At 34.7% G+C, this 24,040-nt stretch overlaps 1 protein-coding gene across 3 annotated transcripts; it reads left to right on the forward strand.

Annotated features, from left to right (window-relative positions):
• The first annotated feature begins 6,676 nt into the window (after nt 1-6,676).
• Nucleotides 6,677-23,644, forward strand: Jupiter (microtubule-associated protein Jupiter). 3 transcript variants are annotated; one of them, XM_032432862.2, is made up of 6 exons: nt 13,791-13,996; nt 14,398-14,460; nt 20,572-20,705; nt 21,820-21,852; nt 22,529-22,783; nt 22,920-23,644. In XM_032432862.2, the coding sequence occupies exons 2-6, from the start codon at nt 14,399-14,401 to the stop codon at nt 23,051-23,053; spliced, it is 618 nt and encodes a 205-aa protein (XP_032288753.1). In that variant the 5' UTR covers nt 13,791-13,996; nt 14,398; the 3' UTR covers nt 23,054-23,644. The 3 variants fall into 3 exon arrangements, with proteins under 3 accessions (XP_015025968.1, XP_032288753.1, XP_032288754.1); XM_015170482.3 differs by lacking the exons at nt 13,791-13,996; nt 14,398-14,460 and adding an exon at nt 6,677-6,891; XM_032432863.2 differs by lacking the exon at nt 21,820-21,852 and having other exon boundaries at nt 13,802-13,996.
• Nucleotides 23,645-24,040: the final 396 nt, after the last annotated feature.

Below are 24,040 nucleotides of genomic sequence, written 5' to 3' on the forward strand. Positions count from 1 at the left end.
GTGCTGCACTTTGAATTTGATCCTGGCACAGCTTCTGTGCGGGATCATCGCTCAGCACCTTCGACAATTTCCGCTAGCCCATCGCGAGCGACAGTTATGATTACGGACTGCACATAAAAGTGACTTTAACGGCAGTAAACAGTTCATAAAAACTTGTAACCACATGCTCCTAGAGGCCATCACAGACGCGTGTTAACCGAGTAGAGCTCTTTCATTTGAAAAATGCTGCTGAAGAACTTTAAGAACTTAAATTTATCCAACCCTATAGAAGCCCCTATTTCATGCATTGCTTACTTTGTCGTCGGTAAACTTAAGCTGAATTGTATATTTTATGAATGTCCCTGAATCCCTGAACCTCTTATCAAACAATTTCTTTTTAAGTAAAAGTTCTCTAACTCGAATCAGACAAACAACTAACGATAATTCAAAAATGTCATACTAATATATTTTAAAAAATATAATATTATGATATATAGAATATTTTCCTCTTTTTGTTTTTAATTACTTTGGTAAGCTTTTTACTTAAGTTTTAACTTAACCGATTTATATGATGGATGCGTTAAAGCAAAGCCGATTTAAAGTCCTAAAAAGATGACATTTATTGCCTAATCTAAACTAAATTTAAAACTAAAAAAATCCTTACCCACGACAAATTTTAAAATCCAAGTTTTCAAAGGGTTTATCAAAAATATAAATATATATAAATTTCATCAAAATCTGTAACATGGTTTTGCCTAGTGTTATCAGTTTTTGGTTGGTTTTACTTGAGCTGTTCGAAAATAAATATGACCTGAGTTAAATATTATAACTTAAATTAACACATATTATTAATTTTTCTAACAAAGCTCTTTTTATATTATTTTTCAAAACATGTAAAATCGACATTGATCGATATTATGGAGATATACTTGCAGTAAATACGACAGCCAAAAGCATGCCTTAACTATCAAGCCTATGAATCGATTTTAGACGAGATCAAAACACGCAAAGGTTGCTTTATTGATATCGCTTCGATGAATATAAATTGATATACGAAGACATATTCTACGCTTATAGCGTTGTTCGCGGTTCGATTACTTCAAATGGAGATTTATTGCAACTCAAATCCAGAATCAAGCCGCACTTGAACGCAACTCTTTGTGACCGTATCTCGCCGGCCATTATACAACGGCCATTATGTGCATCATTTTATGTATGTGTGTGTGAGAAAGCACATGGCTCGGCATCGGGTTTACCTTAGGCTATGGTACCTGCATGCTGAAGATGCAATTTATCTTTTTTGTGGCCTGCTTTATGGGCCATTGCGCTCTGTGTGTTATTCTTATTAGCAGTTTGGGCCCTTTGTATGGTTATTTAACAGCAACAAAAACAACAATATCGACTGGCTTTAAAACAAAAACAACAAAGACTACATTCTCATCATCAGAAACATCGACGCGTATTCGATTTCCTGGTTGCGTTCATTTTGTTTCACTTTGGGTTACATTCTCCTCGGTTTCTGAGTATTCGTCTCAGCGCGTTCATCTTTGGATTTTAATTTAAAATGGAACTGTGATTCTAAAGATACGAGACCGAGACTAAGCCCAAGCAGCCAAGCGCCCGCAAACGCGACTGAGCCCGATCCCGTGCACCGGAGTCTCTGCGGTTGTCGCTCTTGTCTGGCGGCCTGCGGCCTGCGGCTTGGGCCACAGCCACAGTCCCTGCTCCACCGCCTTCTCCCTCACCAGCAGGCAGCGCGTTTCGCTCGAAATGGAATGGATGACTTTGTCTGTGATAATTTATGTCCGCAGTCCCAAAACCAAAACTTGCACCACAACTGAAACTTGAACTCGACTTTGTGTCAATGCTGGCTGAGAGTCTGTGGTAACTTAGGTCTCAGTGTCTTAGTATCTGCGTGTTCTTGTGGCTCTGTTCGTTTGTGTGCTGCCATTGCCACAAAAACTTTCTGCCACCGCTCCTGCCCAGTTGCGTCCCGTCTTAGCCCTTACATCGCTATCCTGGTGCCACCATGCCGTGCCTTGTGGTTTCAAATTACTTACCATTACCCCTTTGGGTCCGGATGGTGGCTGGCAAGAGAAAAAGGCACTATTTGTTTAGCTTTGGGCAACTCAAGCGTTTTCATGTTTTGAGTTCTGTAGAAAACTTTTCTTGCGTGCTTCACTCGGTTCTATTATAATTTTAAATCTACAACTGTTTTTCTCGCTATAGAACAGAGCCGGCATCCGTATTCATTTCGAATTAATTTTAATTCAATTCTGTATGCAAATGTAACGCATGTTAGCTTGATTATGTGTTAATCTTATTGAATTCCCGTTCAAAGCGCGAGGGGACTGTGCAACGTTTTTATGGACCACAACATGTCGTAGGCCCGACTTTATCGGAGCCATTAATTGCAACATAAATTTGTTTTATTTTAACATTTCGCATCGCTGTCTTTATCGAAGGCGCATTTAGCTTATAAGTCGGCGTTTAAAGAGAAACTGCACGGCCAGATGGAGAGACTGGAAATCGAAACTCGTTTTGGAGCCGCCCAGCGCGAGTGAAACACAACAACAACCGCCGCTGCAGCAACAACAAGAAAAGCAACAACCGTTGACGGCTTTTATTTGAGTCAAACCGCCAATTGAATCATTTTTATGGAGCCCATTCAGAGCATTAAAATACTCGCCCCACATCGAAAACTGTCATCTCGATTGGCCGTTGTTATTTGAATACAACACGAGGATAGGAAAACTGAATTAAACACCAGCCGGAAAAGAAGCTAAAATGTCAGCAGACCCATTAGTTGTTTCATATTGAAAAGTCTTGAACATAACGTTGAGGCCAGCATTTGTATATAATTAAGTATATATAAATATTTGAATGTATGAAAATACATACGACAATAGAATTAACATATGCACATATTTTCAGTGCATTTATTTAAATTAAGTTCATGTTCAATTTATCAAAATATATATTTATATATATATATAAGCAATGAAGCGTTGGGGGTGAGGCTTAGAGCCTGAGTTTCCGAGAAGACGAAGGACATGATACAGGACGACCTCGCTCAACCAAATCCATTTTACGATACGATAATCATAGCTGTTGCGAAAACCGAGGATACATTTTTTATTGCCCATGAAGAAATCATTCTACACATGAAATTTAAAGTAAATCAAATAATTATATGTAATTTAATGAAAAAATATGACATTTGGGACTATACTTTGTCACAATTGTTGAGTGTTGAGTGTGTTTCGTTATATCCCTTTTGAGGGATAGAAGGATGCGTCTCCAACCGCATTAAGAACATATTTTCGGTCAGTATCAACAGCCATTTTGATGCAGCTGTGCCTCTGTCTGTATCTATGCAAACTTTCTAACTTTTAACGATATCGTCATTAAACTTTGCGTAGGCCGGTTTTTTTTCATTCAGGAGGTAAACAATTTAAATCCGAGCGGATAGGAATACAATATGATTTGACTGCCGGAACAATTCAAGTTAGGTTTTTAACCAAGTGCGTCAAATTCTATTATCGACCTACCACATAAAATAGCTCTGTAGAAAGAATCGGAAGATGAACCAGGGCACATCTCACAGAGTAAATGTGTGCTTAACTGTTTACAATTTCGTGTGCAATGTATTGATAGTTAAAAGAATGCTTGGGGAATATTTTATTTAACTGACAAAGCCAAAATATACGCGGACAAAGTCACGGCGGACAACCCTTCTTGTAACTGCACGTCCATTTTACATAGATACTATTATGAGTTTAAAGTCCATCCATGGAAGCAAAAGTTAGAATTAACGTTTTAAATCCATTTTATTCATGATGAATGCTTGTGCTCAAAATAAAATCTCTTAGCCATGATGCAAGAATTTGAGTCATCGATTCAGATCTCGTAATAAGTGGGACCTCTTTGAAAGAGGGCAAGGCTGATTCCCGTAATTGTATCGTATCCACCGTTTCTACACAAACTGAATGAATTGAATCTGAGGTATATCAAGGGCAAGGTGTCAACACACGCCAAGTAAGTACTTGCTTTATACTCGGAGCAAGCTGTCTGCACTATCATCGGAGCCCTTTCTTCCTCAGAAAGTACATAGGGAAAAGCCAAAAGGCACGCAAGATAAGCCAGATGGATAATTCCATAATTCAATATGACAGGTACATCAGAGAAATTGTTGATAAAACTGCACCGTCCACTGGAATAATTGGCTTTATTTCAGCCCAACCAATGAAGGAGTTTCCAGCTCCAATACATAACTATTTCTATTGTTTTTATTGATTTTTTTTATTATGAACCCCATCAGCACATTTAAGTATGTGTTTATAAGTATATACATAGAAGTACAATATCTATGCATAGTTACACCAAAAAGAAAGCAATGAAAACCAGTTTTGGGTATAACAAAGTCTCACAACTCGGTTTGTTTTGCTAATTATATTTATCATAATTCTTGTCCCTGACCTCAATTAATGCGAGTACTAAATTAAATAAATTTACTGTGCAAAAAATTTAATTAAGTTGCTAACGATAAAATTCGCAATTTTGAGTTGTGCAGCTGCGTAATGAAGCAAAATAAGACAAATATGTACATAAATAAAATGTTATATTGCATATTAATTAGATTTTGTGTGCATATTTCTTGAAGATAAGGTATTTCCCAGACAAAGTTTGAACATTTTTATAAATATATATTTTTCAATTTCAATCAAACAAATTCATTTTAATTTTTTTTATTCTGATCTCTCCCAAGCGAAAAGTTGTCCAGCTGAAGGAGCTTAAGTCCCTCTCGCCAGGGTATTCAAATATACAGCTTATTTTTTCTTTATAATTGTTTTTTATTTTTATATTTAAATATGTTCTATTTTGCGCTACCAAAAGAATAACGAAGGGAAGTAGGTATAGTTACAAGTATGTAACTTAGTGATATTTACAATGATAGTATTTATAATGAAGGGGAAGGGGGTATACAAATTAAAATAAAATTAAAATAACATATGTACATATGCATATATAAACAAGTAAGAGGTTCTAGTCGGGAGCTCTCGACTAGGGGATGCCCTGAACCATCTTCTTCCAACATCAAAAGCATATATCTATTCTATTTTAGAAGCTGTATGTCAAGTTTGGGGACTCTAGCTCTTATTGTTTACCAAAATTGCCCTTATACCCATTTTTAATGGGTTCAGGGTATAAAAATGCGGATAAAGAGAATAGACATGAACCCGACTCTTGGATTGTGCTTTTACTAAAGGCGTCATAGGTTTTTAACAAAGATTGTAGTAATTTCGTTAAGTATGGAATATGGTTCTTGTTTCAGGTGATAAAAATTCATGATGAAAATATGCAATAGATGGCGCTGTAGGTAACTGTTTGGTTTGGTTTCCGTAAAAAAAATCCACAAAAATTGAATTTAACTAACTTTATAAAAATTGGCTTAATAAATTGACTACCAATGACGGAATGCATTATATTGTCCAACAAATAGAATATTTAAAAATTTGAACTGATAAGGCTAACAGTTCCCAAATGCAGCGAGTATCGATAAGACCTATCGTAATATTACAGCTAAAATTAAAATTGTATATTGTAAGGAAAAATATTAATAATAGCGGCAAATGTTTAATTAAAGTTAGATGTCTAAGTGAGTAAGAGTTCTCTCTAAATTGTTGTATATTTGCATCCTTGTAGCCCAATATATTAAATAATTAACAAAGGCAAATCGTGCTAACAGTGCCAAAATGAGTCAAGTATCGATAAGACTAACACTAACATCGTTTGGCAGGCCATCTACAAATGAAAATAAAATTCAAAAGAATACAGTTGAAAAAAAAATACATATACATATGTGATCCGTGTCATGTGTAAGCAAACATGTTACTTGACTGACATGATTTGAACAACACAATGCGAAAAGTTTAAAAAATTCGATCGGTTTCTAGTAAAATATAAAACACAAATTTGGTTGCTGCTTAGTTAAATAAGAATAAATTTATAGCATTTCAAAATACAAAGAATGCTGAAGATAATATAATATTTTGCGATGTGAATATAACTAACATTTCATATATTTTGTATGTCTACATATAGCAAATACATTTCTATTCTCGTAGAGGCCTACTTGTTTCCATGTTTTTGTTTATGGATTCGGAAAAGGCCGCCAGCCGCTTTTAACAAATAAAAAGAAAATATAGGTTATTCATTTTAATTTATTTAACAAAATGTACTGCGTTCTGCTGATAACTTAACTGAGCTTATGATCGCCTGTCTGTTTTGGTTTTACAAGATCTATTTAATATAATTATTTATTTTGCTAAACGACCACGCTGCATTAATAGGTAACAGATCAGATGATTAGTTATGCTACAAATGCTTGCATTTAACAGTAAGGATCGATTAAATACTATCGAAATATAATTTTTGACATATCCAATTGAGTTTATGCAGAGACTTTAACAGTGACAGACAACATATACATATTTATATACATATATACATTAAGATGAAGTAAACATAACATAGCGTTAACAGTTTTGTGACAGCAATATATCGATGACAGTAATGAAGAGTTCAACAGCGTAATAACAGTTCTAGACGAGCACTAAAGTGTGGACCCGATTATGCATAAATTTACCCTCCGATATGTAAGGCAATTAAAACATCGATAATTCACTCCCTTTCATTCTTTTTCAATTGAACGTTCTGTGCGGATGCATTTTTTCCCGGTCTGCTTATGTTAAATTAAAAACACATTTAAAAATACAATTCAACTTTCTTGCGTTTTGCGATATTAAATATAAAAAGAAAATAAGAGCGTTTTATAAGTCAAGATCTAAAGTATAAAACAATAGAAATGATCGCCAACTTTGAAATTTCCGACAACAAGCCTGGCAGCAAGTACGTATATTCCATAATTTTCTAAAGTGGTGCATTGTGCGTATGTATTTACATACATACATACAAGAACCTTAAGCGAAGTCCTACTGACTGCGTGCATGCATTTATTTTTGTATGTATTCATATTGCTATATTGGGATATGTATTTATTTGTATTTGTGTTGCTTAAGTAATAAGCGATCTTATTTTGATCGATAGCGGCTTAAATATACGCAAGTGTTATGTATGTATGCAATATCTGTTTGCATCTGGTGCTATACATATGTATGTATGTCTGTTTTGTATTTACATGCATATATGTAGATAAATATACATGCATGCATGCATGCATGCATGTATGTATGGGCGTAAGTTCTTTGTGCAGATTGGAAACGAGTCTTGCGATCACAATATTTCCACTTTAACAAAGAAGCTTGCTCTTTCTCTTGGTTTTTTGTCTTAATCTTTGGTATATACATACGGACACATATATTTTTTTTTTCACTTTACATTGGCAACCACTCATTTTTTTGTTTACGCTGAAAACCAAAGCAGGAAAGTATACACCCTTGGCAACCGATATCCCACTCATGCACATGTATGTATGTACATCTGTCGCGTCCGGTTGGTATTCGACCCCTCCCTGATATATTTATTTTTCAGAAAAGTGAGCCTCAGCTTGACAAAGATTAAATATTCTTTCAGACATATGAAAGATTTATGATGTCATTTTCTGGTCTTATCTATATCAAAAGGTTTTTCCTATAACTTTCACCGATCATTATTGGGTACTGTTAAGCTTAGTTTGACTACAGCAAGAAAATTTAATTAGAGTTAGCAACATGGACATAGGCAGCAACCCTTACAAATTCTCGGGTAACTACCCGCAAGTACCTTGTCCAATCTACTACCACATTGCCAGCGCTAATTTTCTATTTATTCTATGGCTGTATGTGAGGCTAAGAGTGCATGTGTTATGCTGATTTTATACTTAGTGGGCGTGTATCTATCACATATGTATTTACTTGGCTTGTTTAAGTATTAGTGGTAAGAGAAGTCACGCGACTTTATAGTTAGACCTAGCCGGCCGCCAATGTGCAACCAGCAGGAAAGTGCATTGAACTTTACGTATGTCTAAAGTTCAGGCTAGGCCTTGCGTGCTGTTGTTGCTTTGCCGTCTAACAACTGTATATTTTTATTGCCTTGCCTTACTCCTTAATTGAGATTCTTGAACAAAGCGACGGAGACAGAGAGAAAGAGAGAGAGAGAAAGAGGAAAAAGAGTATAGGAAAATAAAAGATTAGTAATATCAGATCGTCTGGATTCGTTCCATGCAAGTGGTATTAACAAATAACGAAAATAGTAATTATTTATTTATGTTAGTTACTCACGGATCGATAGATGGCTTTTAGTTTTGCTCGATTCAATTGTCGAATTCATCAGGTTATATAACAAAAGGAATGTGACATTTTCTTATTCGTGTTTGGGACAAGTTATATTAAGACATAATCAAAGGGTATTTGAATTTCGACTTAAGATTTGATTTCATAAACATTTTAGTGACGATCCCTAATTGCCAAAATAGTATAAAGATATGTTGTATTAATGAATTGAATCGCAATCTCAATTAAGTCCTTACTTGGTGTCAGTTCCACTGCGTTAATTTATTTATTGATGTTTATTTAAAAGTACATACGCTTGGTTGAGCATGTCTTCCACACAGATGCGACTTGGAGGTCGTGGGACATCCGCCTTACTATATGTATTAAGGCAATTACTATGAAATATCTATAAAAATTACTGTGCCTAATTGCTGCAACCATATGAGCATTCCTTAATTTAGATTAATTCGAAATATACGACTATTAACATATTGCTGGTGACATAAGTATTTCTCTCGTATATGAAAACTTTTTATTTTCAACTATTTTGAGTGCATTATTAAAAATATATCTGGAATGAGAATTATCCGTCGCAGATAAGGCTTGATGCATCTCTTGATTTACTTTATATGGTCGGGCGCGCTATGAATTACACATTTAGTGATAAAAAAGTAATACTATAAATAAGCATAAGAAGAGTGCTATGGTCGGAAATACTCGGATAGGAGATACGCTGTACTCAGCGTCATGCTGCTGCTACAAATATTCTAGGTTCCATACAAAGACATATGCTGTGCTCCTTCCCTTGGCCGCACGACATGTAATAAAGTTTGGTGTTTATTTTCTGATCATATAGATATATATAGTTTACCGGGTCTTCATATATAGACATTCGATGTCAACAGAATTTTTCTTACAGCTTATAGCCGTAATTGGCATTTAGCTTTAAGACTGAGAGACTAGATTACTTGGTTCACATTTTATGTTTTTGTTAAAAAGATTTTGCAAAGATACAAATACATTTGGAAATACCCTGTACTTAGTGCCGAGTACACTGTTACAACGGCTGTGCTTCTTATGTGTGTTTGTTTCTATTTTGTTATGATGACTTCCAAATAAACTGATGTTTGGAATCCTACAAAGTTATTTATATTTGTTAGAAGATGCCTATCGAACGTGTTTATCGTGCTTTGACTGAGGTAGTCATTTCATGCATTGTGCTTATGTTTTTATGTGTGCCTAATTTGAAGCGTGCTGGCAAAACTCTTAACCAAAATGGATAACCTTTTCTTTTCTGGGAAAGAAACCGATTTTTTTGAAAGGTTTAAGAGGTGCGCAAAAATGATTAGTGCTTCATTATAGTTTAACAACAGTTTTTCGGGTTATGCTGCATTAAACGCGCAAAGAGTGTAACAAATTCTATTCAAGATTTGCACACCTCGCAACTTGAATTGCCTTTCACTTTCAGTTAATAAACAATAACAACAAATGTTGGTTTGGAACGCAGAATTAAATTGTGCGTTATATTTACTCTAGAGTCTAGACCCCCTTTCCCATTTTTTGTTTGTGGTTGCTTAAACAAATTGTCAGCAAGAATTTAAGTGATACAGAAAAACATAAAATTATTCACTTGCCGTTAGAAAAGATGCAACGTTTAAAGACAATCAAAATTAGAAAGTTGTAAGAGTTTGCCCGTGGAGCGTGGACGACTACAATATTTCTTTTAACCAGAACCAGTGCAGGCAATGTGAGCGGCGATTCTTCCCCGACTCCCGCACTTAATATTTTATAAAACAACTTCTTCATTTTTGTTAGGTTTTTAATTTATCAGGCAAAACTAGGTCATTTAAGATATATAGAATATACATATACTCGGCTATAACATTTAATATAAAATTATTCGATATCAAGTCAAGCTGTCGAAAATAGTTTGTTTTTCTCAGTTTATGTATACGATTCGGACTAACCCTTATAGGGTAACACTAAACTGTATGCCCATATACTTCAAAGTAATAAATAATCAATTGATCATCAAATTCAAAAGCGGTCAATTGTTTAATTTAAGTTTCATTAAAATCTTAAACACCCATTTTCAATTTATTTTCCAACAATAATAGTAAGTTTTTAATGAACTTAATTGAAATGTTATGTGTTTAGCCAAAACTTTGCCCTTGCTTTAATTCTAGCGAAGTTGTTATTTACAACAATTGCTTTATTTTTCATGAAGATATGAGCAAGCTTGTGTCTTAATAGGTTTTAAAAATATATCTTAGACCTTTCGCCCAACGGCACTCGGCACACGAAGTGTAATGTCTGCCGTCTGTTTGTATAACCGCAAGTTGTTCATCAATTTGGCCAGTAGACTTCTAATGACCTCTAAATATCGAGCCAAAAATATTGCGGCCATAAATTGCAAAAATTGTTTTTTCCTTGTAATAGTTTATTTTTGAGCTGCTTAGAGTATTTTGCTGTCTGCTAATCCCGACTGGTATGTTCTTATCCAGCACGCGTCAAATGATTAAAAGTTTTAATAAACTATCAAACCCTTTGGTAATTTATTTCGCACCCGTGTGTACCAACACAGTATGTTGTGTATCTTTTACTCGCGTACTTTCAAAAAAGGAAATGGGCAAATTCGTTAGTTAGTGAGTTGATTTAGAAACTTTAGGCAAGCCTAGTTTCTTAGTTTAAATTTAGGTTTGCAAACACGGGTAATTACCCATTTAATCTTTGGCCTTAAGCGGTTGGTCAGGCGATGGGCCGCTCGGTCATTTACGGGGTAAAATGCAGTGAAAAGTATAAACCTTCTCTATGTACTAAACACACGTGGAAAATGTTCACCTAAAAGTTAGTAAATCAAAAGCAGCTAGCAACAGCATAAAAAAGAAACGGAGTAACCGAAACTATAATTAAAATAGACAGTTCAAAAAGAAAAGTTGTCTGCGTTGTTGAAAAGGCGTTTAAATGGCTTAGCTCTATGCCATGCACTCAGAAATGTTGTAATAAATAGTTGTGTAAAAAGGTTGTACGACATAATAGCAAAAAAAGCATCTATGTTGTTGAAAGAAATACATTTATATATATTTAACTAACTCTTTTGTAGGCCGACAAAAATATAAGCATAAGAAATGCATGTATATTTCAAAAGTGCCATATTTGATACATTGGACCCATTTGGGTAAAAGGGGCATCTTTTTTCTTTTGGAAATATAAATAAATATATATTTCTGTCTTTTTTTCTATATTATATCGATAAATATCAATTTTGAATCATGGTTTTTTAAGCATATGATTAGAGCTATATCTAGTAAATATTTCACTTTGTGGTTACTATAAAAAGTCATATTTAATGGTAAAGCCAAAGACAATATATTGTTTATATTGTCTTTGGTAAAGCCTTGTGATTTGGTATTTATAAATGACTTACTATACAGATCGGCTATATGCACCGCAGTTAACCACTAATCCATTTTCCAGACAAAGTGTGGGGCAATGGAAAGATATAAGGAAGACGCTGCATAAAGTGTTCATGTATATTTATATTTATTTATATACATGTGTGTGCGTGTGTGAGTGTGTTTTTGCAATGCTTGCAACGGCGTCTTGGCGCTGGGTTCATGACATCTCCCAATGAAGCACTCCCGATTTTTGTATTCCATCATCTCCACCAAAAGCTAGTAAGACCTGATGTATATTGTTTTAATAAAGGTGAAACATATTTTTCTTATTGACTGTCATGTTTACAATCTGACAACGCCCTAAATGTCCAAGAATGTTGCATAGGCGTCTTAAATCAGGTTTATCTTACGTTTGTAATATACAGAACAAGCATTTTAAAAAGAGCAAGTTCATAGACACTCACTCATATGTATGTTGCTTTGGATTCGACTTACTTGACCCAGCATGAGTATACCATACAATTTGGTAAATCATTGCAGACAGGCATATCGAAGAGCAGGCATCTTTTAAAGGCAACCATCTATTTTTAACCTAGTCCAGTGGGTTGTTGCAATGTGGGCAAGAGAACTGCGCATAGGCGTTACACGTCATTGATGCAATGTTGTACTCATAGCCCTTGCCATTGTCAAAGCATGTGAAGAACCTCCTAGTTATACTGAATGCATGACATAGAACATTAGTGCTTCATAAAGTATAAATAAAAAACTTGAACATACGCCAGAACTTATTTACTTCCTGTGTTGCATAGAAATGTGTGCCAAATGCGCCAAGAGAATGAAGAGCTTACAACTACTTAAATGGAGTTTTTTTTTATTTTTATTTTGGATGCAGCCAATTAAAAGTTGACTTTAAAATTGATCTGCCACCAGCGCATTAAGTTTCTCCTTGAGATGATGATGATGAAAGTGATTTACTCTAACCAAATACAACATGCAACTTGGTGCACATTGCTTTCTGGTTCGTCTGTCAGTTTTGATATTTTTTAATTTTTGAGAAATAGACTTCGCTTCTAATAGACAGGCTCTAACGGTACCACTGAAAAGCTACACCAAGATAAACAAGATGCACTAGACCGTAACTACTTTGTACATTGTTAGAGCATGAAAGAGCATTTATTTTCGCCGTGACGAAGATTAAATACGCTCCACTGTAAATGTTGGTAGCTTTTTTGTTTCAATAATATTGGAGTATAAATTGTTGTTATTAAAACAAAAAACATAGATAGTCTAAAATATCTTCTGATGAGTCAAGAAATCGTCTGCCTTTCGCCAAACTAATATGTCTTGCAGCGTAGATGTCAATAAGAGAGATTGGTCGATTGTCTAAGAGCAAAACAAAGCACTGGGTAGAAAGACCTTCACTGTTTTGACCCGTCACTGCTCATATAAAATATAAGCATTGAGCATAGCCGAACTTGAATGCCTTTTTGATTCTCTAACGGCTTACTAATACCAATGGTATCGTGACGCATAGTGTTTCAGTCGAGAAGTAACCAAGCATTGAGCAAAAGGAAAAATAAAAATGATAAATATTTAATGTAACCGGTATCATCATAAGGCTTTATAGCACTTACCCTCCTTGTTAATGACTAGCTACATTTCTAGCGAAGGCGACATTGAATCGATACAATAAACCTTTTAAATAAAAAATGCAAGACTAATTATTGCTTTACACCTCAGATATGCGTATGCCTTTACATGCTTATCTTATACTAACTTGGTTGCAGTCGAGTCAAATATAAGCTGAATTTCATAGTTTAACTTGGGAGCGCGAGAGCATATTTCAACTTCAATCAGCTGTAGTTTGTTTTTAATTTTGATGTTGTCTCTAGTTCCAACACGACGGCTCGAACATAACTCATGTTGAGTATACACGAATGTACATGTATTTGGGCACAAACAAAACGAAGTGCGCTCTCTCCCTTTCTCTCTCTCTCTTTCTCTCTCTCTGAGCGAGTTTGTGCTTACTTGCTCGCTGTTTTTTGGATCGATAAGACTTCTCGCCGTTCGTGTAGCTGCCGCTGGTGGAAATAAATGCTTTTCACTTTTCCCAATGCACTCCAGTCATCAGCTTCATATTGAAGTGGTCACAACGTCAGCTAACGCAAAATCACACGAATACGTATACATAAATGAAAATTGAAAAGCTCTTAGCTTTCATTCTTTGCAATTTGTTTTAAAGAAAAGCACTGAGAAATACGAATCATATCAATTATATTTAAAACACGAATATATTGTGAACAAATTTTATAAATAAATAACAGTTAAACAAAAAGTGAGAATAAGGTCGGTTACTTTGTACGTGTTTTCTGTTCATAAATATACGAAATAAGGCTAGACATATGAAGAAAATTTGCAAATTGTTTTTCAAATGTGAGCAGAAAGTAATATTTTCCTACTAATATAAAATTAGGACTACTTGCATCTGTGCCTGCACCACACATATTTATTGATTTTTTAACGTGCGCACAGCATCCGTTGCAAGCACTGCTGCACCATGCAGCATGAGTCATCAACGCTTTGCAGGCTCCTTAACACCGTTTTTCAACTCATAAGAGAGTGAATTTGCAAATTTTCTTGCTGTTCCTTTTACAACAATTATTGTTTTCGTGTCTTTAGGTTTTTTTTTATATATAAATAATTCAATAAATTCAAAGCGATAACCCACATAAAATAAAACCTTATAGCATGGCTACTTATGCGGCATTCAAACATGTTGAGCTTTACAATGTCGGCAAAGCAAAAAAGAGGTAAGTTTAAAATAGAAAATGAATATCCGAAAACTCAAAGCTATTCATAAACAATGTACATATTTATATGCGACTGTTTGCATGGGCATATGCAGTTCTGTCGTGCAGTAATTTATCGGACATTCACCCTAGCTTTCCCTCACATGTGTGCATTATTTAAAGTGCTGGTACCACTACCGCATGTGCTTTCTGCCAAGAACATTTTTATAGGGCCCCTACTGCTGGCTTGAAGACTAAGCAGTTCATTGATTTTTCGAATTGCTTTTCCAATCCCTGCTTACTTTTTGCATACAAATGTTTGCTTGGGCTTACCCCAAGCAGCAGGCACTGCCTCAATTTCGACCATTTCCCCTACGACACGTCGACGTGGTCTCTTTAGCCAACAGTAAAAAAATAAAAGCGAATAAGAAAATCTGTAGTGAAAGGTGCTCAACTTGGACGTAGCATGAAGCCTTTTGTATACTCTTTTATCGATTACTTTCGCCCTCATAATCAATGAAAATCGTTCATACCTGCTCTAAATTGTTGTTATGCTGGGAATAGAATACATTCAAAAATAAATTTCAGCTTTATTAATTTCGATCTTTAAAGTTTGGACATTAATATCTATATATAATTTGTCTACTTTGACGCGTATGGCATAGAAATGTTAAATATTTAATTGTTCTTTTTAAATATTTAAGTTGTAGGTTTTCTTATGGGTCATACCTAAACAAGACTCTGTGAACTGTCGTGACTATTCAAGTCTTAAATAAATATTGTATATGCTTATCTTCCAGTTATCAATCTACATGACAATAAATATTTGTTATTTGGGCGGCGAAAATCGTTACAATGAAATTTGTATGGCATTGTTTGTTTGTAGCCATAATGCCATTGTCTCCTAAAATTGATTATTGAAAATGAAAAATGTATTAAATATGAAACTAGAACTCATCCAATATTGCAATAGCTGTTATATATTCTTTCGACCAAAGTTGATAAACTGTTTATGATAATGTTTATGCTGAGTGTATACACAAAATTATAAAAATATTTTTCTGCCCTGCACTAATTATAAATTGGGTATTAACGTATAATCATGAGAAATTATTCTTTACAAAGAAGACAAATAAGAGTGCCGACTAGGAGATAACCCGAACTCTTCCCTACTCTATGCTGTCATTACAAAAGAACACAGCTTGCTGCGCAGTGTCTGTGCTTCTTCTCTTTCCTTATCGCTGATGATAAGTAGTTCAAAATTTTTAAAATAATGTGTGCTCATATATACCAAAGCAAATGGCTCTACATTTTAAAAAACGAGAATTATTAAATTAGTGGGGCAGAAGGCAGTATCAAATCAAAAAACTAAATAATCATAATCTGCATATTCTATATGAGAATCTACATACCAAATTTAGGGTGGTCTCATTATACCTGCTATCAGTATAGATGCCTATCGATAAATGGAATAAGATATTTTAATTTTGAAGTGAAACTTGGAGCAAACAAATAACAACGGGCAAGGCCGGGAAATACCTGCAAGTTTTAAGTAATCGACTACTTTAACTTAATAAAAATATGCAATCATTTGAGAAAAAAAAAACATAACATTTAAATAATCAAAGTGGTCTCATATATTCATATAGATATATTTATTATTTTAGTGTGTCAAATAATATCTAGATATAGGTATAGTTGCTATGTCAACAGTGTTTCTGTGTATATTTGGGACAAAGGTGAGAAAGTACAAATACAATCATTACCCTCAAGAAAAGCTCGAGACCATCACGATAACATGTTGGTATTCCATTTATATACTGCTTTATGTATATATTTATATGGGTCAGAATTCTCTGTCACATTAAAGCCATGTAACCGACTTTATGGGTTGCGCATTCTGATACTAATTTGGTACCTTACAGTACCTGTCGGAAACAGTTACTTGCCATATATACTCTGATGTTTGGTCGATTTCCGTTAAATTACCTTATACCTTACCCTTATACCACTTATATTCAGGCACGTTTATACATGTTTGTTATTATGTGCAGCTTATCAAAAAGATTTGATGGGGTACACTTTTCTCTGTAAAATACTTATACCCTAGACAAGGAAATAAAGAGTAAGAGTGTGTAGTCGGGAGTGACCGACTTGGGGATACCCTGAACCTTCTTCTATCAGTACCAAATACTTTACACCTAGTTTATACCAATTTAACAGCATTATTAAAAATAAGCTTAAAAGAAAAGTTAGTTGCCTCTGATTGCCTCAAATTCGTGGTAGCAGGCTCTACAAATACCTATACTTTATGTATATACTCTTCTTCTGCCTGTTACATACACTTGCACAGAACCAATATACCTCCTTTAGTCATCTCAATATGTTTAGTGTATAAAACCTATACACAAACAGTATAGCCAGACATACCGATCTTCACGCATATGCACAAAATTTTTAAGTGGTGCCAACGTGGTGCGGCAACTTTTCTTTTTCTCTTTGCCGCCCATATACTTTCCATGCATCCAATCGATAATTATTGATCAAGCGAAAAAAACACTATCGGTAATTGACAATCTTTCAGTTGCATAGCCATCCAATATAGCTGTAAATTGCCAGATTCTCTGCAAGGCAAGTAATTATTTGATACTCTTCCAGGCGGATCTATTATTTTATCACAAATTGTGTTGTGCATTGAAGGAGGCATTTATAAACCGAAAGATATGTGTGTATTAATTATCTGTGTTAACAAGCGAATCGATAGAGGCATTTCTGTCTGTCTGTTTCTATGGAAACTAGTTATCTCAGCCTCCAAGATCTTAAAACGAGTTATATGTAGTGTGAATAAATATTGCAACTGGAATCAACATCGTATTACAATTTCGTAAAGCTACCAAAAAAAATAATGAAAACTATAAGAAAAAAAAAAATAAAAATATATTGTATACTTGCCTTATGTCTGGAAGGGTATTTAAACTTCGTTCCCTCAGAAGTATTTGTTTTTCATTTTCTTTTTAAATTGATGGCACACTGATTAATTCCTACAACATAAAAGAAATTTCCAAACATTCGAATCGCTTGCGCCAATCCATCAAAAAATTCAGCATCGATACCAGCAGCATCGAGCAGCTCCAACTCCGCTTGAATGCACAGCTGCCGAAGCGCAGGGAAAGTATTGCAGCGTGGCCCATCAACCAAGTCATCTAACCGTCGGTTATTGTTTTGTAGCATGTCAAACAATTATAATGGATACGTCTAATCAACGTTTTAGGGAAATCAACATAAGCATACAACAATAACAAAAAACAGCAATCGCACTCAATTTTCGTGCTGCAGTTAAATTTTCATTATGTTTTTGTTTGCGGTTGCACGCGCTTCTGCGGGACACGTTTTAAATGAAACAAAGCAGCTGCTGCAATGCAAACAATAACGGATTGTTGCGCTCGAACAGATCTCTGCAACCAATTCAGAGCAACCCAAACTCAATAAAAACAACAAATGAACTCGCTGAACAATTACTCGGACATTTGTATGTTACAGACGAATGCACTCAAACTCTTTATTCATTATTTTTATACTCTGTACCAAGGCGAATAAGAGTAAATTGGTTTTTGTGCAATATCCGTGTGTCGAGAGCTTCCGTCTGTCAAGTTTCTATACATATATATATATATATATCGAAAAATGCATTTATCATTTGTTTCATGTCTTGAAGGGACTCACTCCTCATAACCATCTGACCTTAATGGCATGCTGTTAGCCACGATGTGAAGTTTAAGCCAACTCATAATATTTAATTTCAATTAATCAATTTATACATGTATACGCTGAAAGTCGCAATGAGCCATGTAGAAATTTAGCTCCCATAGAGTGTGCCTATGATTTTTTATACCTTTCAAGCGGGTATTATAATATTTTCATGAAATATGTGTTTTTATGCACACTAGTCCTAGTCTCTTATTTTTATAGCTATCCTCATAAAGCTTTACATAGGTTGCAGACACTACATATATAAGAACCAGCCGGGTTACAACATACCGCGAGAGGAATGATGGCTGTGATAGGAATGAGGGGTCAATAAATTAATGTCTTGCATATTAATGTGACCTGCATATATATACATAAACATAATCGGTATATATGCCATAGATGCCAATTATTAATTGAAATTTCTTGTATAAACTACTTTTTATACCCTGAACCCATTAAAAATGGGTATAAGGGTATATTGTATTTGTGCAAAATCCAAATGTATGTAACAGGCAGAAGGAAGCATCTCCGACCCCATAAAGTATATATATTCTTGATCAGCATCAATAGCCGAGTCGATCTAGCCATGCCCGTCTGTCTGTCCGTCCGTCCGTATGTATGAACGCAAGGATCTCAGAACATATAAGAGCAATAGACTTGAAGGTCGAGTTTGTTTCCGATAATCGATAACTTACTCCGTTTCCAAGCAATCGATAAAAATCGATTTCGATATCCTGTTGGGCAATTTTGGTAAATAATAAGAGCTAGAGTCCCCAAACTTGACATATAGCTTCTAAAATAGAATATATATATGCATTTGATGTTGGAAGAAGAGGGTTCAGGGTATTCCCTAGTCGGGAGCTCCCGACGAACCTTTTACTTGTTTGTTATTCAAGATATCTTGGAATTAAGAATTAGTCCATAAATATGAGCACATGACTACTATATCATATCAAAGAAGTATTTAATAAATTTTCCGTTCTCTGTAGCCGACATTTTTGTTATTCCAGTCCACTTTTATGTCTTAGCGTGGCTAATCACTAAAAAAAAAGTGGTAACAAGTTTAAATCTGATCGGACGATAACGAATTTTCATAACTACATTAGATCTGTCTTTCAAAAGTGAGCTATAGCGAACAAAGCTTTAGATTAAATACAGACTTAACTCAATCTTTCCTTTTGAAACATTAATAAAAGAGTCGCAGATACGAACTCTATCGACCCCCACAATTCGTGGTTCAGCCCTTTTATAATTGTTCAGTTTTTTCCATTAGCATTCGAAACAAATTGTTGGTAGGGGCCAAAATTTAAACTGCATCAGGAGCAGTTGCTCCCATAAAGAGTCGAATATAAAACACCTGAAATCGCTAAAGGGGGGTAAGTATCGGGCTTAAAGTAAATCATTGACGATACTGTCACTTTTACTTTAAGCAACCACAAAACAACTTTTACCCGTAAGGTTTTGCATAAAAAGTGTTCAACATTTTCTTTGCAATTGACTAAACACATTTTAAGCCTTGTCTCCAATAAACTAGGTAAAAGTTCCAAACGGGCATCGAATGTCTCCCAGAGCAAGTTTAGCTCAGTTCGTTTGGTGATGGCATATGAATCATCACCACCGCGAATACCTACCGGTCAAGTTTGTTTTTTCACACATTCTTTGGTCACTGAAAAAAGTGTATTTCTGATTTGCCTCTGAGCTGCACATTGCACATTGCAAATGTGAAAGGCTTTTTGAAAGTAAACAGCGAAATTGCACTAACATTTGAAGCTGCTCGGCCTTATGTCTATAAATTTGAAAATTAGTTATAAGGAATAAATATAATTTTTCATTTTTTAGGTATCTGTTCTATATTATCTAACATTCCGAAAATGAAACAGGTAGAGCATGCCGAAAAATCTTTTTTTATAGACCTCCATTTGAACATATAGATTTATATGCTATATGGAAGGCCGATATTGATATAATTTCCTTTTTGGAGATGTGCCGGACGATGTGACCAATCCTCCTGTTAATAATATGAAAAGCAGATTTTTGACAACTGTAGCGTGGAATTCTATCTTCTGTTGCTAAAGTGAGCTTTCGAGATTTATATAATTATTTTGCTGATCACCAAGACGGGCGTTACAGAGACTAAAAATATTAAATATTTTGGATCAGGGCGATAGAAGAAATACCTTTACCTGGATTAATGCGTGCACCTTTGCAACTTGAACTATTTCTAACCCGAATATATTATACCTGTCATGCGCCTACTCATGCTTTATATATTTTTGCAATTAACGAAACTTATCTGTTTTTTTCTCTTTTAAAAGTTCCCTCCTTAATCCCATTCAATGAGCATCACATTTACTAAAAGAAAACTCTCTTCTTATTCTTTAGGGTATTGAGGGCACCTGGCGGAGTCTCAAGCGACATTTTTGGAGCTGATATGCCTCAAACTCCGCGGAACGTCAAAAACCTTATGGCCTCAAATATATTCTCAGCTGAAAAAGATGTCGCTCAGAAGAATAACGGTAATTTATACTATTTAAATAGTGCAAGTGTCTTTTAATATACATAGGATTACTTTCGCTTTTTAAGAATTTTTCTTGTTTAATATTTATTTACAACATTACATTACTTAGAGAACTGAGGTTAATCGTTAATCTATTTACTGACTGCGTCGGTTAACTAATGCATCTCAACTTTAAAAGCTACGAAGTCGAATTAAGGCACAAGTTTATTTTTATGGCGAACACACAGCTGTCATAGAGAATTGTACTTCATTATGAGAGATACGGTGGTCAAAGTATTTATAGTAAACATTTTACTACAACGCTGACAAAGTATAAAACACCACTCAAATCAACCCCGAAATCAAGTTTTAACGCTCCCTAACTTCCCATGGTGAAGAGAGTATCCTAGCTTTCTGGAATGTCCGTCCGTCTGTCTGAAAGTGGACAGTTACGGCATGGAATATATTTATACGTATATCGTATATCGTATATTAACATCATTCAAACTGTCATCAGAGTTTGAGTCAGATAGACCACCGATGAACTCCTCTAAAGATTTATTGCACAAGACTGCAAAATTCTTTTATTTTTTTTTACCTTAATTGAGTTGTAAAATAAAGTGCTCATTTAAAAATATAAAAATATCCATAACGCCTAGCATTATTAGCAATGGTAACTTCTGTGACCTTACACTTGAGCAGAAAGAAGCATCTGCGACCCCAGTTTCATACTTACGAAGTCGAGTTGAGTCAAACCGAACCTTATCTGCGAACTTCTTATTGTATATTAGCTATATTTAATTATAAAAGGTTTAAAAGGTTCCTGAAAAAAAATGTCATCCCTTTTGAGGTTCTAAGAACTAGATTTACAAATACAATTACTATTTAAAATGCAAGCATACACACATTTTAGAAAGGGCGCCTATAATTGAACATAATTTTTGGAAAGCGGTACTAAACAAATATTTTAAAACCTTTGTTTTCTTATTATAAAATTGATACCATCTGTTGTTTTCTCCAACATTTTCTGAACACTATAGCGATACACCCAAATTTGCTATTGAGAGCTGTTTTTTTATCGACTGTTTCTCGTTTTCCTCTTTCTCTCTTTCTTTTCCTATTTATCTTTCCAGTACGGCAAGGAGCTCACAGATTCTACTTTATGGGTACATAAAAAACATAAAGTTCCCGATTTAACCAACCACATTTTTCTTTTAAGTCTGTTAATGATTTGTCGTTTAATAATTCAATTCTGCAAGATAATCCAATTAGTTGTGAACATTTGTCACAATTGCAAAATGATCCCTTTTTAAGCTCACTGTAGCACTGTGCTAATACAACACATATATACACCTTCTATGCACGGCAGGCACAGATTGATCTTCACAACTGAAGTCTAACATTAAACCTAAACTGCAAAATTAACCAATCGTGAAATGTGTTATTTATAACCCTATTACCAATGTTGTTGCCCTATATGGCCTTTAAGATCGAATTTCTTGTTCAAGTGGCCATGCGAACATACATGTTATTAAAAAAACGTGCGCTTCATGTTTCGGCTTACATGAAATCCTTGATATCAATTGATTAAAAAAAAAAAACTTGTCAATAAAAATATAAAAAATCATTAAATCCAAAGTATTCAGATATGATATTTGAATACTTACTAGTTAGTCTTTTTTGCTTATGATTACCTTTTTATTAGTTTTTTTTTTACGCATCGTTGTAGTTATCAATTTGCAATATTTTAAATAAACTAATTCCTTGTTCCTTTTCGTTTTGGTGTGTAACTAAAAAAATGCCGAAACGAATTTAATTTGAAATTCGAAATCTACAAAACAGGCGATGTACCACGTCGAGGCCAAAAACCCGTTGACTCATACTCGCGCTTATTTGGAGAACCGACTCGTCCCTTTACTCCTGGCAAGAATCACATGAAAAGCAACATATTGAATGTTGGACAGAATTCCAACACCGCTCAATTAATTTCCAATAGCAAGGGAAATTATAATGGAAAAAGTGGTTCGGTATCATCAGCATCATCTTCCGTTTCTTCTTCGACTGAGAATCTAAAAATTAACGGAGGTATAAGATCAGGTAAAATATGATTTTTTATACAATTTAATTTCTCTTAATGATCTGTTTATTTCATTACACTTTGTGAAAACATATTGTTTAGTATTGATGTATGCTGAATGCACTAATGTCATTTAATTCATCATTTTCATTACAGAAGGCAATCCCGTTACTGGTGAGGGCTACAAACCTGGTGCAACTGACTATATACAGCCAGCTAATAATGGCAGCAGCCAGGTTATCAACAAGAATCGTGTGCCACCAGGTGGATATTCATCGGGCCTCTGGTAATTAAGAATTACAGAGACACCCAACAAAAACGAAATGGTGGATGTGCGCAGCATATGAGCAGATAATAGACAGCCTTGCAAACAAATATATTCACAACAAAATGGAACCCCTACTGTCCACATACGCGAACTAGCCGTAGTGTTTTTAATAATAAGATACTGCAGAGATGCATCGAAAGCGATCGAACATTATCGACCTGAAACAAAGCCACGAATTACACTGCACAAGATCAAGGTGTAAATATTGTTTCTAATATGAGGAACACAATTGCTCAATGTCGGTCTTATCTGCATAACCAAGGATCATCACACATAAGGAAAACAACCAACCATTTTCACTTTATATCAAAATATTAATTTATTTTCCATATTACATATTCGTATGTAAAAATTCACTTTAATTTTCATAACATTGCTTTATTTTACAGCCTAAGCTCATCATACACATATTGTCACAACCTTACATAAAAAGCATTCATAAAATAAAAACAAATACGATATTACTAATATAATACAACTACGATATTAATATATACTTTGTTCAGATCAGTAGGTAAAAATAAAACATACATTGATTTCTACGCAACAAGTACGTGTGTCATATTAATTTTGAAAATTATACTTTTTTACGCAAATATATTTATAATTATTTCCTATTAATTACGTAGCACACATTGCAACTGAGCCAAGTTAGTACATAGGGATCATCTAGCTGAAACCCATGTAAATAAACTATACTTACCTATCTATTTTCCGATATATTTGCGAGAATGTGTTCAGAGAAAGCCCACAGTTCCGACCGATTTGTCATATCCAAAATGTAGTCGGATGTCTAGATGTCTGCTGGAGTGTTCCCAAATTACTCGACGTTATCTTCAAGCCAGTGATGACACAATTTGGAACGGTCCACCCGCTCGATTTAAATGCTGCGTCAATTTTCATCTTCCACAGAGGGTTTGTCTGATCAAATATAACAAAAATATTTGTA

This window comes from Drosophila virilis, chromosome 2 (assembly GCF_030788295.1).
Source record: "Drosophila virilis strain 15010-1051.87 chromosome 2, Dvir_AGI_RSII-ME, whole genome shotgun sequence".
In the NCBI taxonomy this organism is placed as follows: Eukaryota; Metazoa; Arthropoda; class Insecta; order Diptera; family Drosophilidae; genus Drosophila; species Drosophila virilis.